We start from the raw sequence: 16,593 nt of genomic DNA on the forward strand, positions 1-16,593 counted from the left end.
CACACACAAAGTATGTTAAGACACTCTTTTTATACAGACTGTTCTACATGTGGTACCTAATGCATTTTTCACTGATCGTTTTTATTATTGTATATGACGCGTAGTAAAACAATTAGACCATGTGTATTGTTATACATATTGTTGTAAAACTAGGACGTTTATTTACTGTAGGGCTTGTATCAAGTAGTTCAAAGCTTCAAATCTTTATTTATAACGTCAACATTCAAACTCTTAATCTGCATTCCAATAGAGTGCCACAGTGACGCATCCTAAAACCCGGAAGTAAACTCCTTCCGGTTCCTTCGACCAAAAACAATGCAATTTCTCCATAGGATTTTGGAAAATAGCTCGAAATAAGGTCTGTGGTTGACACAAATTGAAGAGACAGATCAAGTTTTGTTCAGCCGGATAATCTCCAAATTGTTACCCTACTTTTATAATTTTCGAATAATAAATCTATCGATCATAAATCTATCGATTAGATTTATGATATGAAAATTATAAAAGAAGGGTAGACATGTGGATATTATCCAAAATCAGATCATTTGATGTATTGCATTTATTTTCATTATATTTAAATTCTTATACATTAACGAATTATCATCCATTATATTATTTGTTACAGTATATACGTTTGAAGAATTCGATTCCAATTGTGGCTGTGTATGATTGTTTCCAAGTCATGTCACCCAAACATTTCCAATAAGTCCAAAAGTATAAAAATAGATCAAATTAGTTCCATAATTTATCATGTTTTTTTATCAAAGAAATTACTCTTTTACTTTTTATTTAATTGCAATGATAAAAATCTTTCTTATAAAATTGAAGATTTATTTTGAGGATTTAAACATTATTTTAGGGTAATGATGTCATTTAAATACCTAAATTGAAGATTCAAATTACATTTTAAAATGACATTTGGTACAGCCTTGTATTTACTTTTCCTATACATGTACATTACAGTTTTAAACGACAGAATATGGCACTGATGTGTGCAAATGATCACGATTCGTGTCTGAAATACATATTAACTGCCTTCCCAATACTGTGGATCATGTCAGGAATACTAAACGAGTGATGTCAGACTTAAGTACATTGTGAATAAAGCTGCACGTACCCCATATATTCTCCACATTTTCGTCCATATATCAACAGCTTCTCATTCACTAAGTCGATAGTGTGTTCTGGCTGTAAGTACTTTAACACTTGCCTCTTCCAGGGAGAAGATTGAGTCAGCCAGTGACTGCTCGGGAACCGACAGTAAGTGCTCACTACAAAAAAAAAACGATTCCCTATCACTGCTTGTCACTGCTCCCCACTGCTGCCTGTTTGATAGCCACATAAATTGTCTCGTCCTGCTCTCACAGAACTGCCGCTATTTCATTTTCTCTGCATAATTTTTAAGAGCCTCCCATATGTGATCGTAATGGCTGACTCTGCAAGCTTCTTCATTTGTTGTGCTGCTGTGTAACTGGTGCCCATGCTTCTTGTTTTAGCTGGACGAACTAAAAAAAAGAAAGGTAGCTATGAGTTCCTGAAGTGTTCCCTTGTCTAGCCTTCCCCCTGTCTTTATTCTCTCGCTTTTAGCTCCTAAAACATGTTTGTGTGTCTTGGAAGATTTACCTCCCTCTCAGTTGGTGTCTTTCACTTCCCCTCCTTTCCTGTCTTGAGTAAGAAACCTTTAGAGTTGCATTCATTTTGGAAAAAACAAAAAAAAACATGTCATTTTGTGTGGGTTATTTATGGTAGGATCAATCTTTAAAAGTGTTCAAAAGGCTGCATGTTTTGAAAGCAACATAGATTTCTTTAGATGAAGCACTCGGCTTGAGCTGCAGCTTCTCTGTTTTGAAGTGTCCAAGAGAAATTAAATTATTTTTGTTATCAGAAATGTTTGATCCCGTGTCAAACTATAGATAAGCCTGGATCTTCTTAATCGAGTGCCACTCTATGACGTAGTATACTTGAAATAGTGTCTCTATAGTCTATAGCAGGGGTGCCCACACTTTTTTGGCTGGTGAGCTACTTTTGAAATGACCAGCTCACCGAGGTCTACCAACCAAAAATAAAATCCCAAATTGCAAGGGTTGCTGAATAACACGTTTTATTTATACATGGGATAACTAGAATAGGGCTGCAAAAACAACTAATTTGATAATCGATTCATCTATCGATTAATGAAACGATTAATCGACTATTCGGACTATTACTGTATGCCTTGCATCATTTCTCAAAACGCTCTTATTTAGCCATCCATTTTTTGATTTAGCTTGAGGTTGTTTTAGGCATGTGGAAACTAACACTGAAGACAATAAAGATGAATACTTGATTCAAATATATATATATATTATTAAATTAACTTAACAAATTGTGAACAAAATTAACATTGCTTTTTATTTAAATTAAATAAATAATATTTTACATCAAAAGAAACAACAGTGTTTTAACACATCGTATTAAATAAACTGATGACAGAACTGTAAACAGAATAGCTGAAAACTGAAACTTTAACAAAATAAAGAGTAACTCAGTTACCTCTAATCATTAACCCATGTTTGTATAATGTAGTTAACTCCGTGTGTTGCTGCTAGCATACATAACACCTGACGTGGAAACGTTGGATGGGGCTACAGCGCTACTAGAAAGACAGTAGAACCCGGTGCATTCCTCAGTCTGAATGTGGTGCACTTTTGCTAAATGTTTAGACAAATTGCTCAAGTTACCGCCCTTACATGCTAAACACTCTTGGCAACGAGCATTGTCCACCTCAAGACCATAGCTCAAGACGGGTAACATTTAACCACACCTTGGAGCGCTTCTCTCCAGTGGCGGCGCCAGAGATTTTCTCTAGGGGGTGCTGTGGGGTAGCTTAACGTTTCATAGTGGGTGCTCAAACTTTAAGGATTTCCCATTAATGCACCAGCGCACAGTTGAATTTTCTACTGCAACCATACTTGTCAACCCTTCCGATTTTCGCGGGACACTCCCGATTTCATTGCCCTCTCCCGGTTTCCTCCCGGGGTCATATTTCTCCCGATTTCTGACAAAATCAGATTTACTCAGGGCTGTTTCCACTCGGACTTTAATACAGCGACACCATTGTTTGGTTTCCATGGTAACACGTCTCTTTGGTAGCGCGCGCAACTGAAAGTCTGAGAGGGTGAGGCAGATAGTCACAGAAAACAGAACAAAAATCGACAACTACTCTACTCTCTGCTCACTCCTTTCCTGCCCCACACATATGCTCCATCAAGGATGGTGCTACAGGCCGCAAGGCATTGCACTTAGAACTACAATATAAGCATGTTAATGTTAATCTAACAGCTCCGGCGATCCACTAGCACCCCCCCCCCCCCATTTTGCATTTTGAAATGCTCCCGATTTCTGAGGTCTCAAGGTTGGCAAGTATGACTGTAACACTCCCCACACGGCTTGCTCCTCTGGGAAGATTTTTTTTTAAATAATGAAGTTAAAAGCATCAATCTGGTACACTTTGGTCCACTATTTCTTTATAGATATTTTACAAATCACTCCCCTTTTAAAACAAACCGTTTGAGACCCACTGAGATAACTAGACTAAAGTTAACTATCTAAACACTGAGAGTCCTTTACTTCACCTGAGCTGAGGTTATCTGAGACTCTCAGTCTGACAGGAGAGAGTTCTCCCTCCACCTTGTTGTTGAAAAAGCTCCTTATATCCGTTAGCTTGGCTAGCTAGCACCAGATGCTAACCACAAGGATCTCCGGTAGAGACCCACTCGGTACCCGATCGTGTACTGACACCGGTCGACCGCGACCTCTGGTCTATAGTGTACTCGACATTGAGAAACGGCCATAGTTTGGTTTGAACATTTATTTTTTCTACAATTTCAGTGATCCTTCACACTTTTCTATGAGTTCAGCCCTTTATGTTTCTATCTTTCTTCTGTTAGGATCAGGTATTGTTTGCCAGAACAAGAAAGTGTATATCTTCAGTGTTTATTTTAGTCTGATTGACTCAAACTGTCATCAGTTCAGACTGCCTTTGTGCTTCCTGTTGGATTCAGGACGACTGTGTCTGTCAGACTCCTCTGAAGCTCTCTTGAATTACGTGTAAATAAACACAAAAACCCAACCGTGTCTGCGGGGTGAGAGCTTCTAGGACACACTGCAGCTACAGTGGGAAGTCATTACCTTGTCTGCAGAGGTGTTGAGGATATGATTTTGAATGTTGTTGGTATGGTAGCGATTCAGAAGACTTTAGTCGATGAAAGTGGCCTCAAAATGCAACTCTAAAATCTGTTATCAATTAATTGTCCTGGAGTTATTTTCCCTGTGTTTTGTTCTGCATGATGCGTGCGAGTGTAACTCAACACCCACATTAATGTTATAGCATTCATCGACATATCAAATGTATCATCTATGGTGGCCGACTTCAACGGCCCGAAACACTCCCATTAGGAGAAACACGCTGCACTTTGAAAAACGATGTACATATAAAAACACAAATGTGCCAAAACACATGCAAATGATGAAACATCTTCACCAACTTGACAACTAACGCACAGCATTTAGAAAACTAATGTAATAAACAAAACACTGCAAATACAAAATACTTCAAGAAGCTCAAACACAACGGAAATGGGGACGCCAAAGTATTCTCACAGTTAGTCTGTTTCATAATTGTAATTGTTTTGTCAGTATATTTGAAATAACTAGGTTAGCTATGTTAGCTAGTGAGATCTGCAATAATATCGGAAGGAATCATATCGCGAATAAAACTTAGATTTGAGTCAAGTTTCCACTTGACAACTTTATAATCATTGAACGTCCCCAAGCGCTCCATTCCCAGCTGTGTGCGTCACTTTTTAGTGTCCCCGTTTCCGTTATGTTTTGAGTGTTTTTTTATTTGCAGCGTTTTGTTTTTGCAGTGCTTTCAGTAAACTCTGCGGATGAGTTGTCAAGTTAGTGAAAGTGTTTCTTCCTTTTATTGTGTTTTGGTACATGTGAGGTTTTTTTTCATTGTTTTTTAAACTGGACTGTGTTTCTGTTTTAGGCTGTTGTAACGCGTTTGTCGCTGTCGGCCACCGTAATCATCTCAGTTGGAAACACACTGATATTTTCGGCTGTCAGAGGACTCTTTCATAATGGGAGAGTTGGATGTTGTGGAAATTCAGTTTTTCACTGCTGATCCCGTTTGTCCATGAAGCTTCCATGCTGTTCATCATTGTTAAGTCTCCATAAGACTGTAATCTCCACCCTTGACCCACAGCACAGATAGAACTTGTCCTGAATTGCTGCTGCCAAATCCTGGAAACATCCTGTGTCCAGTCAGACAAATTGTTTTTCTACTGGATGGACATCTGAGGTCATGAGAAACAAACCTTTGGGGATTTGTTTCTCTCATGCTCTCTGCACGCTTCTTTGCTAGCTTTCGATTTGCTAGCTTTCGATTTGCTAACGGTGTTTCGGGACAACTTCTATTAGTTCCGCTGTGATCTGAAAGAATATCACCTGAGTTAAAGTCCTGTTATTTTGCTCGGCAGCTTTGACACCGTCGGCTCCCTTGGCCCTAATGCCACCTCCATCCTCGGGGAGGAACCAGCCCGTGACAGTGTCCCGTCTGCAGATGCAGCTCCACCTCCAAGGCCTGCAGCAGAACACCAATGCACTGCGCAAACAACTGTCGCAGCTACGCAACATGCAGGTGTGTGAAGGAAAATGACCAGATCACAGGCATTATGGCTCTATACATCTTTGTCTCTTTTAGAAACAATTCTTAAATATATATATTGTTATTATTGCTTTAGTAAAGCTCTAAGTGGTAGCTTCTCTATACTCCCACTTCTTAACTCAGGTTATCAAACAGCAGAAAGAAAAATTCAGTGACAGCCTTTTGTTATTAATGACAGAAAAGTCAGAACATATATATTTTACATGAAACATTGTACAATCTTGTGAATAGTAAGTCGTTTTTATGCCTTTAACTTAAAGTGGACCTATCATGCTATATTTGGATAATATAGTGTAGGACAATACCTGTATAAGGCATATTTATACTTTTTATTTTTCAAAATACCAAACAGATCATGCATTTTAGCCATTCCTCATTTCGCTCAATTTAACACTGTCTTTGCATGGGCTGATTCTGTGAGAACAGCACCATCTACAGGCCTGGCATATGTACTACAGCGTCTCCAGCGCTTTCGAACGGCAATGTCCGTGGCTGTCTCCTCCTGATTGGTGGAGTTGGCCCAATAGCCGTAGCGCCACTTCTGTGACGTCATAGAGGTGTTCAAATCTGGATCAGTCTGTATCAGATCCGTTGCAGCCCCTTTTTAAGAGATTTGAGTATGGAGGAAAATAGAGAGGGTTGTGTTTTCTGACACTTGGTGAGTTCCCTGGAACACCGGGGACACATATTCATGTATAAAAGACGTACAAAAGTGCATTTTGCATGATAGGTCCCCTTTAAATGAAATACAATCTAATTTTATGTAACACTTTAGAGATGCATCTTAAAACATGCTAAACAAATGCAGGTAGAATGATTATTTCTTAGTTGAAACAACTCCTTTCTAAATCAATTCAAGGGTAATTACCTTCATAAAAGTAGAAATGATGAACAATTCATTATTTTCAACTACAGCTGCAACGATATGTTAATCCACCATAAAATACCGTAACCCACTCTTATAATAATCAAATATGTAATGGTCATTCTTAATAACAAAATGACCTAAATATGGGAGTTCCGGAATATGGATTTCCTTTTTCCTATTTTAAATCTTGTAAGGGTGAAAATCTCTGGGTTTTGAACTGACAAAAGAAAACATTCAAAGACATCATCTTGGATGTTTTCACTATTTTCTGACATTTTTGATATAGAAATGAATTCGTGATTATGGCATTTGGTGGTTACAGTCCTAGTCTTACCTAGTATCTACTGTGTGTTAGGGCGTGCTTGCTCATACATTAGTTTAGAAACAGTATAAATACACATGACAGAAAGGTAGTATAAACCATATTTCTTGGTGTCCCAGCTGGAGAACCAGGACTCAGTGCTGGCCCTGCTGAGGCAGACAGAGTCCGAGCTCAGCCTCATGATGCTGGATGCCATGCGCACACAGGAGGACCCACTCCAGAGACAGCGCCTCCTGGTGGAGGAGGAGAGACTCAAGTACCTCAACCAGGAGGAGCTGCTCATCCAGCAGCTGCAGTGAGTTCAGATCACTGTCCATTTATTTAAAAAACACAATGAATCAAGGAGAACACACAGGGACAGTATGGAGGGATATGAATCTGTGACCCTGGTCCCCCACAGTGACCTGGAGAAGTCGGTGGAGGAGCTGCAGAGGAACTCTTCGGTGAATCACGGTCTGGTGACGGAGCAGGATGTTGAGCAGAAGAGCAAAGAGCTGAGGATGCTGGGAGAAACGCTCACAGAGCTCAAAAGTAAGTGTGGTCGTGACCTTGAGTGTGTGTCGGGAGATTACTGTGATTTTTCTAGTGTAGCATTTCATCATATTGCAAGCTTGATGCAGCCACTTAAAGCTTACCCTGTCTGTCTCAGTTCTTTTACCCTGAAACTGCCAAGCATTTCAGGGCAGCTGCTTTCAAAATGTTCAAATCCTGCCTGGCTTCCTCTGTTTCTCACCCTGCTGTTTTTACAACTGCTGCAGCCTCATTACACATAAGCATGTTTCTTTCAAAACCATTGGCGAATGCTTCTACGAACAAACACTGTGTGGTGGGAATCAAAGCTGTTCTATCTTCCTCGTCTGTACCATAGAGCTCCATTATTGTTGCATCTACAATACATTCACACTGTTGCCCTTGGTGACTTATATTATAATGAACACAAACCGTTGTTTATTTTTAAATCAATCACATATTCACTAGAGCAGGAATGCCCACACTTTTTCAGCTTGGGAGCTACTTTTAAAATGACCAAGCCCAAATGATCTACCTACTGCCCCTGCCCAATCCGTGTCAAGAGCCGGGGGGGGGGGGGGGTAAATGATGAGTACATTATGATGGAGAATATGACAAATTCATCGGTTATTCTTCTCAGCATTTTTTGTATTTATCTTTTTCTGTTAACATTCTTAAAACAATATTAAACAGTAATATCAACAGTAAACATATTTTTAAAGTGATTTCTGTCTTTATAATATTATATAATTTTGAACAGTAAATCAACAATTAACATATTTATATTCATATATATAAAACATCAATATTTGCTACATCCGTGCTCTTATCCAGCTGCAGAGCGAAATATTTACTAGCTCTCACTTGCTCCAAAAGCTGAGCAGATACTCAGTTTCACTCCCAGTAGCGGCAGCTCGATTCTGATTGGCTTGAAGGGCGGTCGTGTGATTTAAAATATATATATATTAGGGGTGTAACGGTTCACAAACATTTCGGTTCGGTACGTACCTCGGTTTTTTGGTCACGGTTCGGTTCGGTACGTTTTCGGTACAGCAGAATCTTTTTTCACAAAACAAAACATATTTTTTGTTTGTTTTTTATTATTATTAAAGTGTAAATAATGTATTCACTCAAATAAATACAAAATATAATAAAATAAACATTAAGGTGCAGCATTTCGATGAACTGAAATAATCTGTATTTGAACTTTACTGTACTAGTACTCACAAAACATTAACTATTAGTTTTGGGTTTTTAATTATTATTAAACTGTGAATATTCACTCAAATAAATACAAAATATAATAAAATAAACATTAAGGTGCAGCATTTCGATGAACTGAAATAATCTGTATTTGAACTTTACTGTACTAGTACCTAAGCAGCCAGTTTGACATTATGACTTGCTTGTCATTGTATTTTCATGTTTTTTTAAAGAATAATGAACTTGTCCACATTGCTTGCAGAAAGGGCAGATCTGCTGGCACTAACAATGTCTCCTGCTGTGGAGAACACCCTCTCGCTAGGGACAGAGGTAGCAGATACAGCCAGGTAGCGCTTTGCTAACATTGCAACATAAGGATATTTGGCGTTTGTAATAGCTTTGGCTCGGTCTGAACTGTTTGCGAGTGGTGGAGGCTTAAATACTAATGGGAGTTGGATTTGCACTTCAGTCTTTTTTCTTTTGGTACCGGTGATATTCACGTTCGGGTGATGCCTTTTCAAATGAGTGTGCAAGTTTGATGTATTGCCAGCCGTGTAACCAATTTTAGTTGAACAATGCCGACAAACAGCTTTGGTTCGGTCCAACTGTCTTTGTCCGTCATCCTTGTACGTAACTGCGAAACCAAAATGTTCCCAAACCGGAGACTTCAATGATGCTGGAGGATTTTCGAGCTCAACTTTATCTGCGTTCGCCATTTCGACAGTTCCTCAAATTACTGACTAAATTTGAACGCATCCCTCTGACCAGCTCTCATAGTATGCCTTTCGTCCAATTAAATGACTTGCTCGCTCTATGACGCGTTGAACCCAATGTGAGCAAATTACTCTGAATGCTGCGACGCAGCACCTGAGATTACTTCCAAAAAGTTGTTCACGTTCTCAATTTTTTACGTTTAACGTTATATTCGTTCGGTACACTTCGGTACACACGTGTACCAAACCGAAGGGCCCGTACCGAATAATTTTGGTACGGGTACGTGTTCCGTTACACCCCTAATAAATAAATATATATATATATATATATATGTAAAGTAAAACATATTGAAAGATTGGCATCAAAGGGCACATAGATTGTGCTAGTGGACTAAACGGCGGATAAACTGTGGCGCGCTTACACTGCGCCGCATAAGCGTATACTAGTGCGCAGGGACGTGCACAGGTACGGGCTAAAGTTGCCCGGGCAACGGCCCGTTTGGCCTTTTTGGCTGACCTGCCCCTCTGGAGAGAGCGAGAGTTTGTTTTTATTTTGTCTGTTGTGGCCGAATCAACATGATAAGCCCACAATTAGTAATGTAGCGTCTCGCTGCGGGAAACACACTTTGTCAGCGCTGTCATCTGCCGGTGCGTTAAGACCATCTCAGTGTCGGATTTTGGAAACTTGATTTTGAGTTGTTTCATGGCAGTTAGGGTATAAGGGACAAACCAGGGGATTTTACTTCCTCTTGATACCGTCGGTTATTTACAAAAAAACACCTAAATATACATGTTATTGTGCTTCTGTCTTTCTGTGTCTTTTCATCTGTAAACTCCCTCGCCCTCTCTCTCTTCTCTTGATCGCCCTCTCACGGGTGAACAGTTCAATGTCCCGCTTCATTGTAGGATTTCTGCCATGTCTCTACAACTTTAGTTTGACCATCTCTGTTACTATTTGGAATACTAAATACATAAATACGTAATTAGATACCTTGCCGTTACTGGCTGCGCTCATAAAGAATGATAAGAATAAGAATAATGCGTATTGAACGGGTTTCATTCATTAGAGAGTTTATTTAAGGTAATTAGTTAGAGGCCCTATTTTATCAGTATGTCTGCACAACAGTTACAATGGTCAAACTACATTAGAACATAATTGTCCCCATTTTGTCTTTAATAGTTACTAACATTAGATATTTTTGATGAGATATGGACCGCAAAACAAAAAATGTCCCTGGTTTTCATTTTTTAAATCAAGTCACCGAATGCAAGTAGTCGCCTTCGCTTATTTTGTTATGAGATGTGAATTACTGTTCAATTTAGTTGATGTAATAATTGTTTGGTTTCTTTTACATTAAAAACAAGTTAGAATTTTCAAAAGGTCTTGTGTTTTTTATCGGGGGGAGGCCCTTTTTCCAGTTTAGAGCAATAGCCCCAGCAAATGTCTGTGCACGTCCCTGCTAGTGCGCCGCATTTGCGCTTCAGATGAGGAGGTGAGGCCCCCTCATAACTGCATGAACCCGTATGGCACAATACAACTCAGACTGGCTTACCTGTACGTCAATCAAGTGGCAAATGCTATAGTAAGGATGGATGATAGGGTTACTTCTTTTTTTCAATGCCATGCGATCTACCCACACTACCTTTGCGATCGACCGGTCAATCGCGATCGACGTGTTGGGCACCCCTGCACTAATGATAGCACTGATCAAATGTGGATTATTCCGATGCTGAAAATAGTCCCCATCAAATGTCCTCCTGTTGGAGGAATACTAAATAAAACTACATTTCTGCTTGATTTGTAAAAACAAAACGTCCTATATATACCACCCAAACATTTATAGTAGGCCTATATGCGATTTTACAATTTAAGGTCAGATATAAAATGGCATTATTTGTTATTAGTGCCAGTATCCAGGTAGTCCCTTTGCCGTATGTATTTCCCTACAATGTGGTTTCCTAATGCTTCTCTTGTGGATCTGCTGCCATTTAAACATATAAGCACAAGCATTTCATATGGAAGATGGGGTATTTAAAAAAAGAAAAGCTCAAATCTGTTATTAACTTCAAATATGGCCGTGATGGTACCTCATCTTATTTTTGTCCAAGGTCCTTAGGCTCGTTTGTTAAAAGGATAGGAATTGCTCAAATAAATAAAAACAGCTCTATACTCATACATGTAAATCTCATGTGCAGCACTGTAGACATCGTTTTTTGTGGTCAAAGTTCAAGTACTGGGATTGCTAAAGTACTACGTGTACAGTATGTCAAATTGGTGTAAAACAAAGTCACTGATGAATATTAATGAATCCTCTCAGGCTTGATATTCATGAAGTTCCAGGTTTAGCCTCTTGTCCTGCGACTCTGACCTGTGTACTTCCCCTCTCCATCTGGAATATTAATGAGTACTTCCTCTGAACCGCAAGAAGTCTTTTGCTCCTGCCACATTTTATTCACTGTGGCCTTAATTTACCCTGCAATTTAGAAGATACTAGGGGGAGAAAAGAGGGCTTGGCAGTTATACAGAATTTTAGTCATATGACAATAATGGTCGTAGCCGAGTCGTAGATGGCTTCAAACATCTTTTACATGATGTGGTTACCGCAAATGGTTATTTTTTATTTTAATTATGAATGAGCTGCTTAAAATTACATTTAAATGCTTTTATTTAATACTGTTTGCCTATAGAAGCATTCGAAACATGTTTAATTCCAAAAACGTCTTACGATTATTTCTTTATTTTTTGAACCACTATTTTTGGTTTCAACAATTTATACGAACATATGAACATGTACCTTAAAGTTACAAAAAAAAAGGGATATTCGTGTGTAAATGTATGTACGCATTATTTCAGCTTGAACAGTTCCTGGCCATGATAAATGGTGTTATTTTTGCATTTTCTTTAAAGAAAACATACCTTTCAATTCATAGGGTCCTGGTCAGACTAGTTTCTACTGACCACTTCTAGTTAGCATGTCCAACTGGCGCCTACAATTGCATCATTGTCTTTTTATTCAGTGTCTTTTAAACATTTTTTTATTATTATTATTATTTATTCAGTGTCTGAGTGGCAGTTGGATGGCTTTTCAGGACAGCTGAGTGTCAGAAAGCGTGAAGTGTCCACACATACACCCACAGACCAACACAGGCCGGCTTTTTGTTATCCAGCATGCCCTTCCCTCTCACTTGGCCGACCTCCACTGAATCCTCCTGCTGGATATGACAAGAAAATCCAACAGATTCGAAATATAGCTGCGACAGAAAACAGCATCCTGTCTTCCTCTCCTATAATCCCTTCTCTCTTTACCCCCCCTCTCTCCGCCTCCATTCTTCCACACATCATTATCTCAACACATCCCTCTGACAATGCCACTCCGTCTTCTTCATGCACCTGTCTCTCGTCCTTATCCCTCTCCCCCCCTGCAGACCAGTTCCCCAGCCTGCAGAGTAAGATGCGGGTGGTGCTTAGGGTGGAGGTGGAGGCTGTGAAGTTCCTGAAAGAGGAGCCTCACCGTCTGGACGCCCTGCTAAAGCGCTGCAACACCATGACTGATGCGATCAGCTCGCTCCGCAGGTATACATCTCAAACACTCCTCAGTTCACTCACATAATACCTCACTGTCCAAGGTCAGCTCACATACCAGTTTCCTCTCGTACGCGTTTTTATGGGGATTTACTTATAGACAGCTGTACAGTAGGATTCAAACTTCAAACTCAGTTTTGCATTTCTTACTTTGAGAAATATAAAAAATATATATTTTTATTTTTGCTTGTACAACAAAAGATATAGTATCCACACAAAGACATTCAAGTTTATCTATGTATAGAAACATACTTTTACCTGCAATCTATACATGGATTCAAATAAATAAAAAGGTTAGGTAGAAAGACAAAATCATTGAAAGACCTCTTTTAAAAATGTTCAGATTAAAAAAAGAACTGCCTTGAAATTTCATACAAAAAATGTCTGAAAAATAAATAAATGCGAAACAGATCTGTCTCTTATGCCACTTTGGGCTCTGAGAGTGTGTGATGAAAAATGTATTAATTCTGACAATGATAACATTAAAAGGAATAATAAATAATCAGAAAAATAGGATTACCTCTTGGTTCAAGGCACCAATTATGCAACTGGTTTGAGTCTGGCTTGAGACCTTTTTTGCAAGAGCTGTTCATTTTAAAAAGGAATAAAAAAATGTTTGGTACATTGAGTGTATGTCATCTTTAATTTATTGTAGTTTGCTTCCTTCATTGTGTCCTGTGTGTATTGTAGTTTCTTGTATCCCTCCTATATGTACAGACAAGTGACGGAGGGCGTGTGGAAGTGCCCCGAAGACCTCCCCAGCCAATCACAGAAGAGATCTGAGGACATGAGCCGCTGCTCGGACCTGGACAACCTGAACAGTCCTCCTCTCAGCCTCACGGACATGAGCTCCTGCTCTGGACTCGCGAACTGGATGCCCGTACCCGCCGGCGACGCAGACCCCTCGGGCCCCGAGCAGGACCTCCAGCCTCTAATGAGCTTCAGGAACCGGGTCCTCGATGAGCTGCCGAGTCGGCGGGCTGGAGATAAGTCCGTGTCAGCTGAAGTCAGACTGGTAATGAGATGCTGATTATGTTTTTTTTTTGTCTTTAAAATCATACTTATTTCTCACAACAACAGAGTATAAGGGCCATGTAGGTAAAATAATTCTAATTGTGGAGTTAGAGGACGAGGACTAATATCGTGAGAATTTCCAAGAAGAAAGTTGGAATTAAAAATAAATGCATGGATTATTTGAGATCTAAGTGTTCATTTTGAAGGAGAAATCATACATTTACCTGAAGAATCGATATTATCTGAGATAATAACGGTTAATTTACAAAATAAATAACTCACATATTAAAGAAAAAAAATATTGAATAATGTTTTAAAATGTCACAAATTTGTAAAAAAAAAAAATTGTCTCTGAATACATAAAGGGGATATGAAAAAATATATTGCATAGCTGGCATATCAGAAAAAAAAAAAGTATTCAGTCATTGTCAGAAATATTGTTACTTTTCCTCAATACCCAAATCTCTAAAAAAGGGGCTGCAACGGATCTGATAAAAACTGATCCAGATTTGAACACTGTCCTGACGTCAGGACGGTGGCGCTACGGCTATTGGGCCAACTCTCCACCTATCAGGGGAATGTGAGGTTGGGCCACGGCCGGCCATTGCCGCTCGAAAGCGCTGTAGACGCTGTAGTACATATGCCAGGTAAGTGTAAGTGGCGCTGTAGTCTTTCACATAAGCAGCGAAGAAGACTTCCCGCGCATGGTTGCCATGGTTGCCCTTCTGTTTATTCTCCGCTGTGGCTCTTTTTCTCCCTCCCCGAGGCAAGCGTTTGCTCCCGCTGCTGTAACTCAATGCAATCCCTCCCCGTCAAGGCAAGCACTGTAATTCTCTCCGGTTAGTCCGCCAGCAGATGACAAACACCCACCTCTCGGCCTCTTCCAAGGAACGAGGGGACCGTGCGGCAGAGTTTTAGTTTCGCCGGTCAATATGTCCGTTAAAGTTTAAATCTTCCGGACAAAATTAGAAAAGTGCCGGTCAAAGTTCTTCTTTGTTATTTATTGAGCTTTAAAACAAATGAATAACGACTCTATAATAATAAAACACGGAGGACGGAGATCCATTTTTCTCCCCCTCTTCTGACTTGATCAGAGCACGCTCCCCTCTCCTGCAGGGGGGCGTGGTCAGCTGCAGCTCACAGAATCAGCCCCCTGCAAAAACAGGGCTGGAGAACAGCAAATAGAGCGAAATGAGGCATGGCTAAAATGCATGATCTGTTTGGTATTTTGAAAACAGAAACATATAAATATACCTTATATACAGTAGGTATGGCCCTACAATATATCATTTAAATATAGCATGATGGGTGTCCTTTAAATTAAAAAGGCACACAGGAAATATGTTAAATGTTTTTGTTTTAATATGATCCAATCACTTTTCCTTCAATTTCTGTACTTTTTGGCAACTTGTTTTTCAAACGAAGGTACTATGTATCCTTTCGTTAACTTTAACAACACTATGCACATTTTTCAACAGGTAGTAATACCTGTCCAGATTAGCCAGATGGCACAATGTCCATTTACATTTAAAAAAATATCTGAAGGGGCTTAAATGTCCTATTGAGAATCTGTTCACACACCAGCAGCAGTGTGTGAATAACTCCCATTTATCCTTGTAATATTAGAAAACACACTGCATCAATGTGTCTTAATTATGTTTTCCCAGCTTGGCCTGATAGTAGTTAGCATGTCACAGCTCATCACTCTGTGTGTGTGTGTGTGTGTGTGTGTGTGTGTGTGTGTGTGTGTGTGTGTGTGTGTGTGTGTGTGTGTGTGTGTGTGTGTGTGTGTGTGTGTGTGTGTGTGTGTGTGTGTGTGTGTGTGTGTGTGTGTGTGTGTGTGTGTGTGTGTGTGTGTGTGTGTGTGTGTGTGTGTGTGTGTGTGTGTGTGTGTGTGTGTGTGTGTGTGTGTGTGTGTGTGTGTGTGTGTGTGTGTGTGTGTGTGTGTGTGTGTGTGTCAGGCGGCAGAGCGGGACTGGGAGGAGAAGCGTGCCAGCCTGACCCAGTTCAGCGCGCAGGACATCAACCGGCTGCTGGAGGAGACTCAGGCCGAGCTGATGAAGGCCATCCCAGACCTGGACTTCGCTGCCAGGCACATAAACAAGCCTGTAGTGCCCCCCAAGCCCCAAATCACCATCCCAATCACCTCCACCATAGCCACTTCTCCTGCAGCTGGCACCACGGGGACCTCCGGCACCACGCCCAGCGGGGACCAGCAGCCCAACAAAGTGCAGATGGCTGCCCAGAAGTTGAACAGCTTGGAGGGGGGAGGTTCACACCGAGGGTCCGGTGAGTGTCTCCCTACCAGCTATGCAGTAATTTCAGTTTATTTATGTTGAAGTGTTTTAAATTGTTTACAATTGCTAAAAACTGTACCTCACTGCGTTGCTTTAAAAAATACCCAAAAGATAATGTGACCACTGTATGATGCCAGTGTTATTTGATCTAAATTTTAAGTGTTGTATATGTTGTACTTAAAGTTTGCCATTTCTACTGAATTCAAGCAATTGTTTGTATATAGATTGAAAAGATAAGATTGAGAAGATGAGTGATTTTTAACATTATTTAGATAAAGGATTTGAATAAGCCCAATGGCTCCGTCGCCTCTTCCTGCACTGTTCGTCATATGTCATCTGTTATGTTTGTGTATTATTCAGTTGTGCCAAACCA

The 16,593-nt window shown here is 40.0% G+C and overlaps 1 protein-coding gene across 8 annotated transcripts in view; it reads left to right on the plus strand.

Annotated features, from left to right (window-relative positions):
* srcin1b (SRC kinase signaling inhibitor 1b) overlaps positions 1–16,593 on the plus strand; it is a 52,107-nt gene that overhangs the window by 18,812 nt on the left and 16,702 nt on the right. For 6 of the 8 annotated variants that reach the window (XM_079656901.1, XM_079656902.1, XM_079656906.1 and 3 more), the window contains 8 exons: positions 1,220–1,260; positions 1,497–1,520; positions 5,523–5,683; positions 7,020–7,195; positions 7,301–7,431; positions 12,753–12,900; positions 13,600–13,924; positions 15,885–16,212. In XM_079656901.1, the coding sequence (XP_079513027.1) occupies positions 1,220–1,260; positions 1,497–1,520; positions 5,523–5,683; positions 7,020–7,195; positions 7,301–7,431; positions 12,753–12,900; positions 13,600–13,924; positions 15,885–16,212 (1,334 nt within the window). The remainder of the gene's footprint in view (positions 1–1,219; positions 1,261–1,496; positions 1,521–5,522; positions 5,684–7,019; positions 7,196–7,300; positions 7,432–12,752; positions 12,901–13,599; positions 13,925–15,884; positions 16,213–16,593) is intronic. The other 2 variants (XM_079656904.1, XM_079656903.1) reach the window with 2 other exon arrangements.

The sequence above is a fragment of the Notothenia rossii genome, assembly GCF_949606895.1.
Source record: "Notothenia rossii genome assembly, chromosome: 11".
NCBI lineage: Eukaryota > Metazoa > Chordata > Actinopteri > Perciformes > Nototheniidae > Notothenia > Notothenia rossii.